A 15,657-nucleotide genomic window follows, 5' to 3' on the forward strand; every position below is an offset into this window, starting at 1 on the left:
GAGGTCATACTGGGATAGGATTGGTCCTTATTCCAATATGACTGGTATCCTTGTAATAATTGGAGAAGACAGTACACAAAGAGGGAAGAAGTAATGGAGGCAGAGATTGGATTTAAGCTACTACAATCCAAAGGATACAAGGGACTACTAGAAGCTAGAAGATGCAAACAGGGATTCTCCTTTAGAAGTTTCAGAGGGAGCATGGCTCTAACAACTTAATTTTAGATTTATAGTCTCCAGAACTGTAAGAGCATAAATTTTTGTTTTAAGTTACCCAGATTGTGATTTTTTTTTTTACAGCAGCCTTAAGACTAGTACACTGTGATGAACATTCCACAAATGAAATAAAGAAAACAATTCCATTTAAAATAACATCACAGACAACAAGAAAGAATTTAACAAAAATAGTATAAGACCTGTGTACTGTAAACTGCAAAGCTTTGAAAGAACTTAAAGAAGACCTAATTAATGGATATTCCATTTTCATGGGCTGTTAGATTTAATAATCTTGAAATGGCAATGCTCCTCAAATTGATCTACAGATTCAATGCAATCTGTCAAAATCTCAACTTTCTTTTTGATGAACTGACAAGCTGATTTGAAAATTCATGTACAAATGCAAGGAATCCAGAATAGCCAAAGAAATCTTAGGAAGAACAAAGTTGGAGGACTCACATTTAATTAATTATTTTTTTATTATGATTTTTTACATTTAACTAATTTTAAATCTTTATACAAGGCTGTAGTAATCAATACAAAGTGGTACTGGCATAAGGTTAGACCTATATACATCAGTGGAATAAAATAGAATATCCAGAAATAAACCCTTAAATTTATGGTCAATTGATTTTTAACAGGGAGGCCAACACAATTCAGTAGAGAAAAGAATAGTCTTTTTTAAAAAAAAATTTTTTATTTTTTATTCAAGTATAATTAAAAGAGTCTCATATTAGTTTCAGAGGTGTATAAGATGATTCAACAATTCTATACATTACTTGGTGTATTCTTAAACCCCTTTATCTATTTCATCCATCCACCCACCCACCTCTCCTCTGGTAACCACCAGTTTGTTCTCTATATTTAGGAGTCTGTTTCTTGGGTTGTCTCTCTCCCTTTTTTCCTTTGTTCTTTTGTTTTCTTAAACTCCACATATGGGGGCGCCTGGGTGGCTCAGTTGTTAAGTGTCTGCCTTCAGCTCAGGTCATGATCCCAGGGTCCTGGGATCGAGCCCCACATCGGGCTCCCTGCTCGGCGGGAAGCCTGCTTCTCCCTCTCCCACTCCCCCTGCTTGTGTTCCTGCTCTTGCTATCTCTCTCTGTGTCAAATAAATAAATAAAATCTTAAAAAAAAAAAAAAGAAAACAAGAAACTCCACGTATGAGTGAAATCATATGATATCCGTCTTTCTCTGACATATTTCAGTTAGCATTGTACCCTCTAGATTCATGTTGTTGCAAATAGTAACATTTCATTCTTAATATGGCTGAATAAATACTCCATTGAATGTGTGTGTATATCCATCTATATCTATATCATCTATATCTGTATTTCTTCTTTATCAATTCATCTATTGATGGACACTTTGGCTGCTTCCATAGTTTGGCTATTGTAAATAGTGCTGCAATAAACGTAGGGGTGCATCTATCCTTTTAAATTAGTGTTCTTGTATTCTTTGGTTAAATTCCCAGTAGTGTGATTACTGGATTTGTAAGGTAGTGCTATTGTTTATTTTTTTTTTAAGGAACCTCCATACTGTTTTCCACAGTGGCTGCAACACTTTGTATTCCCACCAAAAGTTCACAAGTGTTTCTTTTTCTCCATATCCTTACCAACGCTTATTTCTTGTGTTTTTGATTTTAGCCATTATAGAGGGTGGGAGGTGATATCTTATCATGGTTTTGACTTGCATTTCCCCAATGATTAGTGATGTTGGGTATCTTTTCATTTGTCTGTTTGCTGTGTGTATGTCTTTGGAAAAATGTCGATTCATGTCCTTTGCCCATTTAAAAATCAGATTGTGGGTTTTTGTGGTGTTGACTTCAGTAAATTCTTTATATATTTTGGATATTAACCTTTTATTGGATATATCATTTGTGGAAAGAATAGTCTTTTTAATAACTGATATTTCGACAACTGGATGTCCATATGGGAAAGAATGAAGTTGCATCCTTTCTTCGTGCTATCCACTAGAACTAACTCAAAAATTACCAAAGACCTAAATTTAAGAGCTAGAACTATAAACCTTTTAGAAGAAACATAGGAATAAATCTTTGTGGCCTTGAGTAAGGTAATGTCTTCTTAAATAGGACACCAAAAGCACAACCAACAAAAGAAAAGAAAATAGATAAGTTGACTTTCATAAAATTAAAAACTTTTGTACTGCAAATGATAAATCAAGAGTGTGAAAAGGTAACTCAGAATGCAAGAACTATTCACAAATCATCTATTTGATAAGGGACTTGTATGTAGAATATATAAAGAACTCTTATGCCTCAATAATAAAAAGATAAAAAACCCAAATTAAAAATGGGCAAATAATCTGAAATAGACATTTTCTGAAGCAAGGTATACCAATGGTCAATAAGCACATGAAAAGATATTCAATATCATTGTCATTAGGGAATTTCAAATCAAAACTGCAGTGATATACCACTTCACACCCATTAGGATGGCTGTAAGAAAAAAAAGATGACAGTAACAGTTGTTGGCTAGGATGCAGAGGAATTGGGACCCTCATACATTGCTGGTGGAATTGAAGTGGTGTGTCTGCTATGGAAACGAGTTTGTCAGTTCTTCAAAATGTTAAATACAAAGTCAACATATGACCCAGAAATTCTGTTCCTAGGTTTATACCTGAGTGATCAAAAACATATATAAGCAAAAACTTGTACATGGATATTCATAGTAGCATTATTCATAATAGCCCCAATTGGAAACAATATAAATGCCCATAAACTGATGAATGGATAAATAAAATGTGTACACCTGTACAATGGAATAATATTTGGCAGTTAAAAGGAACACAGCACTGATATATGCCACAACATGGATGAACCTTGAAAACATTATGCTAAAGAGCTTTCAATAATAAAATAAAATAAATATATTTTTATTTAAATGAAATATCCAGAATAGGCAAATCTCTAGAGACAAAAAGTAGATTAGTGTCTGCCAGTGTTGAGGCAGTGCTGGGAAGAATGGGGAGTGACTGTTAATGGGTACAGAGTTTCTTTTTGTGGTAATTAAAATGTTCTAAAATTTAATAGCTAAAATAGATGCTCAAGTTGGCGAATATATTAAAACCCATTGAATTCTACACTTTAAATAAATGAATTGGATGGTATGTTAATTATATCTTAAAGCTTAAAAAATTTGGATTATAATAAATAACTAATTTATCAAAAATATAGTTTACTCATACCTTAGAGCAGTGTTCAGCAAACTGCAGCCCCTGAGTCAAATCTAGCCAGACCCATTCATTTACCTATCATCTATAGCTGCTTTTGCAGAGCTGGGGTAGTGACCGATTGATCATCTGACCTGCAAAGTCTAAAATATTTCCTATCTGGCTCTTAATAGAAAAAGTTTGCCAAATCCTGCTATGGAACAAGAAGTGGTACTTAAAAGGAGTGAAATATATCTGTATTTATTAATATAAGTAGATCTCAGACATTGGGTTAAGTGAAAATAATAAGTTTAGGACAATATATACATTGATGCCATTTATGTGAAAAAGAAAACAAAACAGTCATCTAACCCACTAGCAAAAATTATAGAATCGAATAGGTACATGTAGCGTTTTATGAATGCATCAAGCAAGTTCTGAAAAGATACACAACAATCTGATAATATCTCTAGAGAGAGAATTGGATTTTTGGAATGGTAGTCAAAGCGTACTTCAACCTTGTTTGTATTCTTAATTTTTTTTCAAAGAAAATATGTAAGTATGTTATATAAGTAAAAATAAAAATGTAAAAGGATAATACATTATAGATATTTTTGGTTTGTTTTTCAGAGCTGTGAGTGATCAAGGTTTGTTAGAGGCTGTAAGTATAGCACTCTCAGTTTGAAATTGCACTTTGCCCTTGATAATGTTAGATTCTAGAAATTGTCAGGATGAATAATCTTAAAGATTCAATACTTCCTCAGTTTATTCAAGAAATTTCTGTGCATATGTATGCTGGGAAGCTTTGTCTTTTTTGACTTTACTAGACCTTATTATCACTCAAAAACCGTTCACTTCTGAAATATTGAACTATAATACCATATAGTCTTCTAAATTTCTATTCATTGTACTTATAGTTTGTTTGCCTCTTTCAGCCCCAATTATCATTCATTATGCAGATTAATACCAATGGTTCATATTTTCATGAGTTAATGAAGAATTTCTTACTTTAATAATTAAGTGCCCAAATAATTTCTCTATATTGAAATGTATGCTTTTCATCATTACTAAAATTATAATATTTGTTTTTAGAAATTCAAACAAATGGAAAGTGATTTTCAAGTGTTATTAGAGGAGAAATTGGGGCTGGAAAATGAATTACAAAAGCTGAAGAATACTGAGGTTAGTTCAATTTTAGTGTCTGAAAATGGTAGAATACCTAAAAAACCTTATTATTGTAGGATAGAAATTAAAGATATATTTAAATGCTTTATAATACATTTTTGATATTAATAATAGTTAACAGCTGTGCTTTAAAAAATAAAATAATGCTATTTTCTAAATTACCATATTAGCTATTAAAACCAAAAAAATGCTATGAAAAATGGACATAAAATTTAAACATTCCAAAAGACATTTCTAGGCCAAATATTTATTTATTAAAATTTCAAGTAATTAAAAAATGTCCAATTAATTAGAGTTTTCAAATATATTTTCTTTTTAAGTCTTAAAAAAATTCCAGTTAACATACAGTGTATTAATATTAGCTTCAAGTGTACAATTTACTGATTTAACCCTTACATACAACACCCAGTGCTCATCATAATAAGTGCACTCCTTAATCCCCATCACCTGCTTAACCCATTCCCCCACCCACCTCCTTACTGGTAACCCTCAATTTGTTCTCTATAGCTGAGTCTGTTTCTTGGTTTTCCTCTTTTTTCCCCCTATGATCGTTTGTTTTGTTTCCTAAATTCCACATATGAGTGAAATCATATGTTATTTGTCTTTCTCTTATTTTTTTTTAAAGATTTTATTTATTTATTTGAGAGAGAGAGTGAGAGAGCACAAGCAGAGGGAGCAGCAGAGGGAGAGGGAGAAACAGGCTCGATGTGGGGTTAACTATGTGGGGCTCAATCCCAGGACCCAGGGATCATGACCTGAGCTGAAGGCATATGTTTAACCGACTAAGCCATCCAGGTGCCCCTCTCTGACTTATTTTGCTTAGCATAATATTCTCTAGTTCCATCCATGTCATTGCAAATGGCAGGAATTCATTCTTTTTCATGGCTGAGTAATATTCCATCATGTGTATGTGTGTATGTCCATATGTATGTATGTTTGTATGTTTGTGTGTGTGTGTGTGTGTGTATACACATCACATCTTTTTTTCCATTCAACAGTCAATGGACATTTGGGCTCTTTTCATAATTTGGCTGTTGGTTGATAATCTGGGGACATGTATCCCTTTGAATTATTATTTTTGTATTTTGGGGGTAAATGCCTAGTGGTGTAATTGCTGGATAGTAGGGTATTCTATTTTTAACTTTCTAAGGAACCTCCAAACTGTTTTCCAGAGTGGCTATACCAATTTGTATTCCTACCAACAGTGCAAGAGTGTTTCCCTTTCTCCATATCCTGCCAACACCTGTTGTTTCCTCGGTTGTTAATTTTAGCTATTCTGACACATGCGTGAAGATATCGCATTGTAGTTTTGATTTGCATTTCCCTGATGATGAGTGATGTTGAGCATGTCTTTATGTGTCTGTTGGCCATCTGGATATCTTCTTTGGAAAAATATCTATTCATGTCTTCTGCCCATTTGTTAACTGGATTATTTGTTTTTTGGGTTTTGAGTTTTATATTTTCTTTATATTTTTTTGGATACTAAACCCCTCATCAGATATGTCATTTGAAAATATCTTCTCCCATTCCAAAGATTACCTTTTAGTTTTGTTGATTGTTTCCTTCTCTGTACAGAGGCTTTTTATTTTGATGTCCCAATAGTTTATTTTTGCTTTTGTTTCTCTTGCTTCAGGAGATATACCTAGTAAGAAGTTGCTACAGCTGATGTCAAAGAGGTTATTGCCTGTGTTGTCCTCTAGGATTTTGATGGTTTCCTGTCTCACATTCAGGTCTTTAATCCTAATCCTTTAGTCCTTTTGTGTATGGTATAAGAAAGTACTCCAGTTTCATTCTTTTGTATGTTGCTGTCCAGTTTTCCCAACACCATTTGTTGAGAAGACTTTTTTCCATTGGATATTCTTTCCTGCTTTGTTGAAGATTAATTGAATGTGTGTAGTTTTGGGTTCATCTCTGGGTTTTCTATTCTGTGCCATTGATCTATTTGCCTGTTTTTGAGCCAGTACCATACTGTCTTGATCACTACAGCTTTGTAATATAACTTGAAGTATGGAATTGTGATGCCCCCAGCTTTACTTTTCTTTTTCAAGGTTGCTTTGGCTATTTGGAGTCTTTTGTGGGTCCATACAAATTTTAGGATTGTTTGTTCTAGCTCTGTGAAAAATACTATTGGTATTTTGATAGGAATTGCATTAAATGTGTAGAATTTGGGTAATATAGACATTTTAACAATGTTTGTTCTTCCTATCCATGAGCATGGCATGTTTTTCCATTTCTTTGTGTCACATTCAATGTCTTTCATCAATGTTTTATAGTTTTCGGAGTATAGATCTCTTACCTCTTTGGTTAGGTTTATTCCTAGGTATCTTATGGTTTTTGGTGCAGTTGCAAATGGGATTGGTTCCTTGATTCTCTTTCTGCTGCTTCATTACTGGCGTGTAGAAATGCAATAGATTTCTGTATGTTGATTTTGTATCCTGAAACTTTACTGAATTCATGTATCAGTTCTAGCAATTTTTTTGGTGTAGTCTTCAGATTTTCTATATAGAGTATCATGTCATCTCCCAATAGTGAAATGTGATTTCTTCCTTGCTGATTTGGATACTTTTATTTCTTTTTGTTGTCTGATTGCTGTAGCTAGGATTTCCAGTACTATGTTAAATAACAGTGGTGAGAGTGGACATCCCTGTCTTGTTCCTGACTGTAGGAGAAAAGCTCTCATTTTTTCCCCATTAAGGATGATATTAGCTGTGGGTTTTTCATATATGGCTTTTATGATGTTGAGGTATGTTCCCTCTATCCCTACTTTGTTGAGGGTTTTTACAATGGATGTTGTACTTTGTCAAATCCTTTTTCTGCATTTATTGAAAGGATCACCCTTTCTTTTGTTAATGTGCTGTATCACATTGATTGATTTGTGAATATTGAACCACCCTTGCAGCCCAGGAATAAATCCCACTTGATTTTGGTGAATGATTTTTTAATGTGCTGTTGGATTTTGTCTGTTAGTATTTTATTGAGAATTTTTGTATCCTTGTTCATCAGGGATATTGGCCTGCAGTTTTCTTTGTTATTGGAGTCTTTATCTAGTTTTGGTACCAGGGTAATGTTGGCCTCGTAGAATGAATTTGGAATTTTTCCTTCCTTTTCTATTTTTTGGAATAATTTGAGAAGAATAGGTATTAACTCTTCTTTAAATGTTTGGTAGAATTTGCATTTGAAGCCATCTGGCCCTGGACTTTTGTTTCTTAGGAGATTTTTTTATTACTGATTCAATTTCTTTGCTGGTCATTGGTTTGTTCAATCTTATATTTCTTCCTGTTTCAATTTTGGTAGTTTGTATGTTTATACGTTTCTAGGAATTTATCCATTTCTTCCAGGCTTATTGGTATACAATTTTTCATAATATTCCCTTATAATTGTTTGTATTTTTGTGGTGGCGGTGATTATTTCTCCTCTCATTTGTGATTTGATTTACTTGGGTCCTTTCTCTTTTCTTTTTGATAAGTTTGGCTAGGGGTTTATCAATTTTATTAAATTTTTCAAAGAACCAGCTCCTGGTTTCAATGATCTGTTCTATTGGTTTTTTTTTTTTTTTTTTTTAGTTTCTATAGCATTTGTTTCTGCTCTAATCTTTATTATTTCCCTCCTTCTGCTGACTTTAGGCTTCATTTGTTGTTCTTTTTCTAGCTTGTTTAGATGTAAGGTTAGTTTGTTTATTTGAGATTTTTCTTGCTTCTTGAAGTAGGCCTGTATTATTATATACTTCTCTCTTAAGACCACTTTGGCTGCATCCCAAATGTTTTGGACCATTGTGTTTTCATTTTCATTTGTTTCCACAATTTTTTTTTATATCTTCCTGATTTTCTGGTTGACCCATTCATCGTTTAGTAGCATATCGTTTAACCTCCATGTATTTGTGGTCTTTCCAAATTTTTTCTTGTTGTTGACTTCAAGTTTTATAGCATTGTAGTTGGAAGATATGCATGATATGATCTCAATCTTTTTGTACTTGTTGAGGCCTGATTTGTGACTTAGTATGTGATCTATTCTGGAGAATGTCCCATGTACACTCAAAAAGAATGTATACTTTACTGCTTTGGGACGGAATGTTCTGAATATAACTTAAGTCCATCTGGTCTATCTGTCATTCAAAGCCATTGTTTCCTTGTTGATTTTCTGTTTAGATGACCTGTCCATTGATGTAAATGGGGTGTTAAAGTTCCCTATTATTATTGTATTATTATCAATTAGTTCCTTTATGTTTGTTATTAATTGTTTTATATATTTGGGTGCTCCCATCTTGGCGGCATAAATATTTGCAATTGTTAGATCTTCTTGTCAGATAGTCCCCTTTATTATTTCCTTCTTCATCTCTTGTAACAGTCTTTGGTTTAAAATCTAATTTGTCTCATAAATATTGCTACTCCAGCTTTCTTTCGACCTCCATTTGCATGGTAAATATTTCTCCATCTCTTCACTTTCAATCTGCAGGTGTCTTTAGTTCTAAAATGAGTCTCTTGTAGGCAGCATATAGATGAGTCTTGTTTTTATATCCATTCTGACACCCTTTGTCTTTTGATTGGAGTGTTTAGTCTATGTATATTCAGAGTAATTGTTGATAGATATGAATTTAGTGTTCTTGTATTACCTGTAAAGTGAGTGTTTCTGGAGATTTCTCCACTCAAAGAGTCCCCTATAATATTTCTTGAAGGGCTGGTTTAGTGGTTATGAGCTCCTTTGGTTTTTGTTTCTCTGGGAAACTCTCTATCTCTCCTTCTATTTTGAATGATAACCTTGCTGGATAGAATATTCTGGCTGCAGACTTTTCCCATTCAGTACTTAGAGTATATCATGCCACTCTCTTCTGGCTTGCCAAGTTTCTTTTGAAAAATATCCTGCTTGCTCTATGGGTCTTCCCTGGTAAGTTAGGGACTTTGGTCTTGCTGCCTTTTTTTTTTTTTTTTAAGATTTATTTATTTATTTATTTGACAGAGAGAGAGAGACAGCGAGAGAAGGAACACAAACAGAGGGAGTGGGAGAGGGAGAAGCAGGCTTCCCACTGAGCAGAGAGCCTGATGCGGGGCTCGATCCCAGGACCCTGGGATCACGACCCAAGCCAAAGGCAGACGCCTAATGACTGAGCCACCCAGGCACCCCTGTCTTGCTGCTTTTTTAAGGTTGTTTTTCTTTATTGCTATATTTTGCCAATTTAATTACAGTATGTCTTGGTGTTGTTGGCCTGCTTTTGTTGATTTTGATGGGAGTTCTCTGTGCCTCATGGATCTGGATTTGTGTTTCCTTCCCCAGATTAGGGATATTTTCAGCTATTATTTCCTCAAATATATTTTCTGCCTTCTTTTCTCTCTCCTATTCTTCTGGGACTCCCATAATATGAATGTTATTATGTTTGGTGGAGTCACTGAGTTCCCTAAGTCTGTTCTCATGTTCCATAATTCTTCTTTCTCTCTTTTGTCAGCTTCATTATTTTCCATTATTTTATCTTCTGTATCACTTATTTGTTCTTCTGCTTCTTCGAGCCTTGTATTCATTACATCCAGTCTATTTCTAATCTTGGTTATTGCATTTTTTCATTTCTGAATGATTTCTTTTTAACTCTTATCTCTGGGTTAAGGGCCTCCCTGAATTCTTCCATTCTTATCTCAAGCCCAGTGAGTATCCTTGACTGTTGTTTTAAATTCTCCATCAGGCATGTTACATATATCTGTTTCACTTAGATCTCTGGCCATGACCTTATCTTGTTCTTTCATTTGGGATGAATTCCTCTGTCTTGGTATTTTGTTTAAGTCTCTGCCTTCTCTGTGTTAGAAAAGCCAGTTATGTTTCCTGCTCCTGAGAGATAATGGCTTTATGAAGAAGAGATCTTATAGTGCCCAGGGCCTGGCACTTCCAGGGAGTGTCTCTGATGTGTGCTGCTTGCGCTTTGCTGCTGTATTTTGGCTGCTCTGTCCTTCAGGCCGGTCATCTGAAGAGGCTGTCCTCACCTGCAGTTGGCGGTGTTTGGTCCTTGGCCAGAATGTGGTGAATTTTAACAAGGCTTGCTCTGGTCTGTTTGTTAAATGACACCTGATACTACCACTAGAACTGAAACCCTGCCAAACTCTCTTGTTGGGAGATGTGCTGTGGGCAGGGGTTTCTGCTGGTCTTCTGGGGGAGTGGCCTGCTCTGCTGGGATTGAGGCAGGCTTGATGGAGAAGGGCAGTACTGCCAGAGTGCATGGGTATAGTACTTGGTGTAAGCAGGTTAGGCAGCTAGTGTTGGTGCTGTGCTGCTTACCTCAGGTAGCTCTGTGTTTATGCTGAGGGGTGGGGGAGAGAAATGGTACCAGCCAGCTCCTTTGTCCCCAGAGAGGCATCACTGTAAGTGCTGCCCCCAGGCATTTTTCAGATTGCTGTTTCCACACCATCTGTCCCTGGGTCATTTACTTGCCTTTTCTCCAGGAGTAGGGCAATGCCCTCTGGGGTGTATACCAGCCATTCCTGGTGACTTTTCAAACTCCAGTCTTTAAGCCCTATCTGTTGCAAGAGCTCATGAAAATCCACCCCTCTTGTTTTCCCAGCCAATGGCTTTGGGGAAATGTTTTCCTTGTGCATTATCCTGTGTGCTTCTCTCTCTCTTGCCTTTCTCTATGACCACAGCTCCCTCTCCTCCACAGCACCAAACGTCTGTTTGGATCTAGGAAAGACTTTAGGGTTTGAGGCTGGTCAAGAAAGAATTCTTGAGATACCTTTGGTGCAAAAAAGGTGATTTCATTAAAGCATGGGAACAGGACCCATGGGCAGAAAGAGCTGCGGTGGGGTTGTGAGGGGTGGTGATTATATACTATGGGGTGGGGGAAGGTAAGGAGAAGGGAGGTTTTGAAAGAACTTTCATGTATTAAAGAAGACACACAGGATACTGGAGGTTTTGCTATTTGTCAAGTTAAGGTTGTTTTTCCTTCTAGTAAGGCATTAACAGTAAGATAGTTGGGAGCTTCCTGGAGGAATGTTATATTCCTTCTATCACACATCCTTATCAAGGGTCTGTAGGTTTAAAAGAAATTGAATTTTATTTACATTTCCTTCTGCTTCAGCCTCCCTCAATTTTATGGAGGGGAGGGTGATGTTAGGGCTTCAGGAAACTGAGTTATGGGTCTCTGGAAGTTCGGCTATTGATAAGAAGGCTTCTTCCTTGTAAATCACTAGGACATTTGTAAACTGAGGGAGACTCCTGTCCTGCAGGACTGTGATCTCTATTATTTAACTATTTGTTTTTCCTTTCCTTAGCTTTAGGGCAGACAGGAGTGCCTGAGGAATGTCACACATATCACATGGGGGGGTGCTGCCCTGTAGGGTGCCTGCTTCTGCTTTGTCCTCAGCTGGCCTTCTGCTCACTCATCATGTTTCTCCCCCAAACCATGTCTCCCTACTTCATAACTTCTTTGATGTGGCTTCTTTCTCCTATTGTGGAGTTTGTTCTGTTAGTCTTCAGGATAATTTCTGCAGTATTTAGAATGATTTGATAGTTATCTAGTAGTGTTTGTGGGATGAGACGAGTCTGGGGTCCTCCTACTCTTCTGCCATCTTCTCTCCCACCTCCTCAAATATATTTTAAAAACATTTTATTGTATTTGCAGTTATGTAATGCATGTGTACAGGTTCACAGTACCAGGCAGAGTGAATAGAAATACTAAGGATAAAATTTGTCTGTTTTTTTTTTTTCCTTTGCTATTTTTAAATAGCTTACAAAAGTCAAAGTATAGACAACATCAAATGGTTTAGAAACAAATTTTTATTAACCTTTTAAATTTATAAACTGTGTTTCAATGTAAGGTCAACATAAAATAAAGTACTCTTGAATTAATTAATGTTGATTTCTTGATATTTCTTCCTTAGTAGAGGAGGAAGCAGAAGGAGGCCCAGTAAATTTGCTACTTAATCAGTTAGAGAAGCAGTGATCCTACACAAGTGTTCAATATAAGATCAAGGCTGTTACATATGTTCAGTTAGGAATAATTTCATTTAGGTATAGTTCCAAGTAGGAATAGAAAATTTAAAAAAATAAGTAAATAAATAGATATAAAGTAGTAAATTATCATATTAAATAATTGAATAGTCTGGCCAAGTGTAGGAATTTTGCAACACTTTAATCGTGTGTTAGATCCACATTCAAAAAACTTGGGAGTTTTTTAGATGACTTGAGGATGTTGCCACAGTTTCTGATTTTGCTTTCTTGTGTTATATCTTTAGGTTTTATGTATCTAAACTACAATTATTCTTCTCTGTAGAACAATGATTTTTGTATGGGCCTCTTTTATGTATCGTTTTAAAACACGGTTTTCCTGTTTGATTTATAGAAACTTTGGTGCTTGTTGATAGATTATACCTCTTATTCATTTTTGTCTCCATTCCTGCACATCATTACTGCTTCACTCTTCAACTGGGTTAAATGGATGATGGGTGTTAAGTAGGGCACTTGTCATGATGAACACTAGGTATTGTATGTAAATGATGAATCACTAAATTCTACACCTGGAACTAATATTACATTGTATGTTAACTAACTGAAATTTAAATGAAAACTTGAAAATAAAATAATTAAAGTTCAGTGGTTACATTTCCAATACTTTACTATGTGAGATGTAATCAGTGAATGACTGCTCTTAACTTCTTTCATTGGAAATTACTTGTAGCATTTCTGATCATTGTGTGGAAATGTGAAGGAGAAATGTGGAAGGAGCATTACTACATGTATAGTAGTAATGTTATATCCGCACAAAGTAGTGATGACGAGATCTTGAGAGAGAGTATTTTTTCAGAGAAGAGTGTTGGTGTAATAGGATGGTAAGAAGAGAATAATGGCTACAGAATTATGTCAAGCTCAAGATTTTGAATAACAAATATATCAGTTTTCTTCCAAAGGAGGCTTACTTTCCTAACTTAATTATCTCTCTTAATAACTTAATTTTTGTAGACAACCAACTTTTTAAATTGAAGTATAGTTGACACACAATGTTACATTAGTTTCAGTTGCACAACATAGTGATTCAACAACTTTATATGTTATACTGTGGTCACCACAAGTGTAGTTACCATCTGTCACCATACAACACAGTATAATAATATTGACTATATTCCCTAGGTTGTACCTTTTATTCCTGTGACTTGTTCGTTCCTTAACTGGAAACCTGTACCTCCCATTCACCTTTACCCATTTTGCCCATCCTCCTACCTCTCTCCCATCTGGCAACCACCAGTTTGTTCTCTGTATTAGTGGTTTGTTTCAGTTTTTCTTGTTGTTTGTTTTGTTCTTTAGACTCTACATATAAGTGAAAACATTTGGTATTTGCCTTTGACTTATTTCACTTAACGTAATACCCTCTAGATCCATCCTTGTTGTAAATGGCCAGACTTCATTCTTTTTTATGGCTGAATAATATTCCATTGTATATGTATACTGTATCTTCCTTATCCTTTCATCTCCTGATGGACACTTGGGCTGCTTCCATAGTTTGGCTATTGTAAATAATGCTGCAATAAACCTAGGGGTGCATCCAGTCTTTCGAATTAGAGTTTTTCTAGTCTTTGGTTAAATACTCAGTAGTGTGATTACTGGATTATAAGGTAGTTCTATTTTTAAATTTTTAAGGAACCTCCATACTGTTTTCCACAGTGGCTGCACCAGTTTGCTTTCCCCCAACAGTGCACAAGGATACATTTTTCTCTACATCCTCACCAACACTTGTTATTGTGTTTTTTATTTTAGCCAATCTTACATGTGTGAGGTGATATTTCATTGTGGTTTTGATATGCATTTCCCTGATGATGAGTGAATATAAGTATCTTTTCATGTGTCTATTGGCCATCTGTGTGTCTTCTTTGGAAAATTGTCTATTTATGTGTATTCAACAAATTTGAATTAAAGCTACATTTGATTACTATCCTTGTGTGCCAAATCTTAATCAGTAGTTTCCCAGATGTCACCTAAAGGTTTTATTTACTTTTTTTGCAAGCAGGAAAAACTGAACCTATATAAAGCAAGAGATTTATTGGATGTGTATTAGGATAATTCAAAGAATTGAAGGGAAATTGAACAATATATTTGGTGAGGGATAGAACCAGGACAACTCTTGGAGTCAAAATAATAGGAGCTCATGGACAGCCGCTACTTCTGTCCTTTCAGAGAATTTTTAGAGAGGGAGTTTATGGCTATTCCTCCACCCTCCCATCTCTTTGGATACTGACTCTGGAATTACTCAGCTCCAACTGCTTCCTTTCCATAATAGTCATTTTTTAGGTGATTGGATCTGATTGACTTTGCTTAGGTCAAATGTCACCAGGACAGTTTGAGATGGGGGAGGTGCAGAACCCACCTTAAAATGTGGTGCTGTTTCTTAACAAAAGTAAAAAGGATACTGGGCACAAATATCCTGTGTCTGCTATAACTTGATAGTGTTTCCCTAATTACTAAATTAACCATTTTGTTATTCCAGATATCAGCAAACATTTACTGTAATGGGCTAGATAAGTATTTTAGGTTTTGTAGGCCATACAGCCTATGTTGCAACTTAAGTCGCTTCTATGGTATGAAAATAGTTATAAATGAATAAGCATGGCTATGTTGCAATAAAACTTAATTATTTACAAAAAAGGCCACAAGGCACATTTAGCCTACAGTTTGTTGTCTCCTTATTTATTTCATTTCTGCTAACACATGGCTTTCTATTATAGCTTCCTAAATGGGATCTTCTAGGTGTGTATGTTTTGGTATGCTGTTTCTGGAAAATGTCTACTGCTTAAAGAAGATTTGTTTCTGCTTTCTATTCTATTCCATTGGTCTTGTCTAGTTCTATGCTAATGCCTGGGATCCTTAATGACTAGAGATTTAGAACAGGTCCTGATATTTTGTAGGACAAGTCAACCCACCTTGTTATTTATAAGAATTTATTTAATTTTTGGTCTTTGCACTTACATATAAATTTTAGGGTTAACGTGTCAAATTCTATAATTGCATTGAATCTGTACATCAGGTTGTAGAGATTTACATCTAGGCTATCAAGATATACCTATTTTTTTTTATAAACATAAAATATCTCCATTTTGAAGGTTTTTTTTAATGCTTACAATGTTG

General features: G+C 35.2%; 1 protein-coding gene across 1 annotated transcript in view; it reads left to right on the forward strand.

The window, feature by feature from the left end:
* Positions 1-15,657, forward strand: part of CCDC7 (coiled-coil domain containing 7) — a 175,613-nt gene that overhangs the window by 92,428 nt on the left and 67,528 nt on the right. Inside the window, exons 10-11 of the mRNA XM_035029523.1 lie at positions 4,015-4,045; positions 4,477-4,566. Of these exons, the coding sequence (XP_034885414.1) occupies positions 4,015-4,045; positions 4,477-4,566 (121 nt within the window). The remainder of the gene's footprint in view (positions 1-4,014; positions 4,046-4,476; positions 4,567-15,657) is intronic.

The sequence above is a fragment of the Mirounga leonina genome, unplaced genomic scaffold (genome assembly GCF_011800145.1).
Source record: "Mirounga leonina isolate KUSES-001 unplaced genomic scaffold, KU_Mleo_1.0 Mir_260, whole genome shotgun sequence".
Taxonomy (NCBI): Eukaryota; Metazoa; Chordata; class Mammalia; order Carnivora; family Phocidae; genus Mirounga; species Mirounga leonina.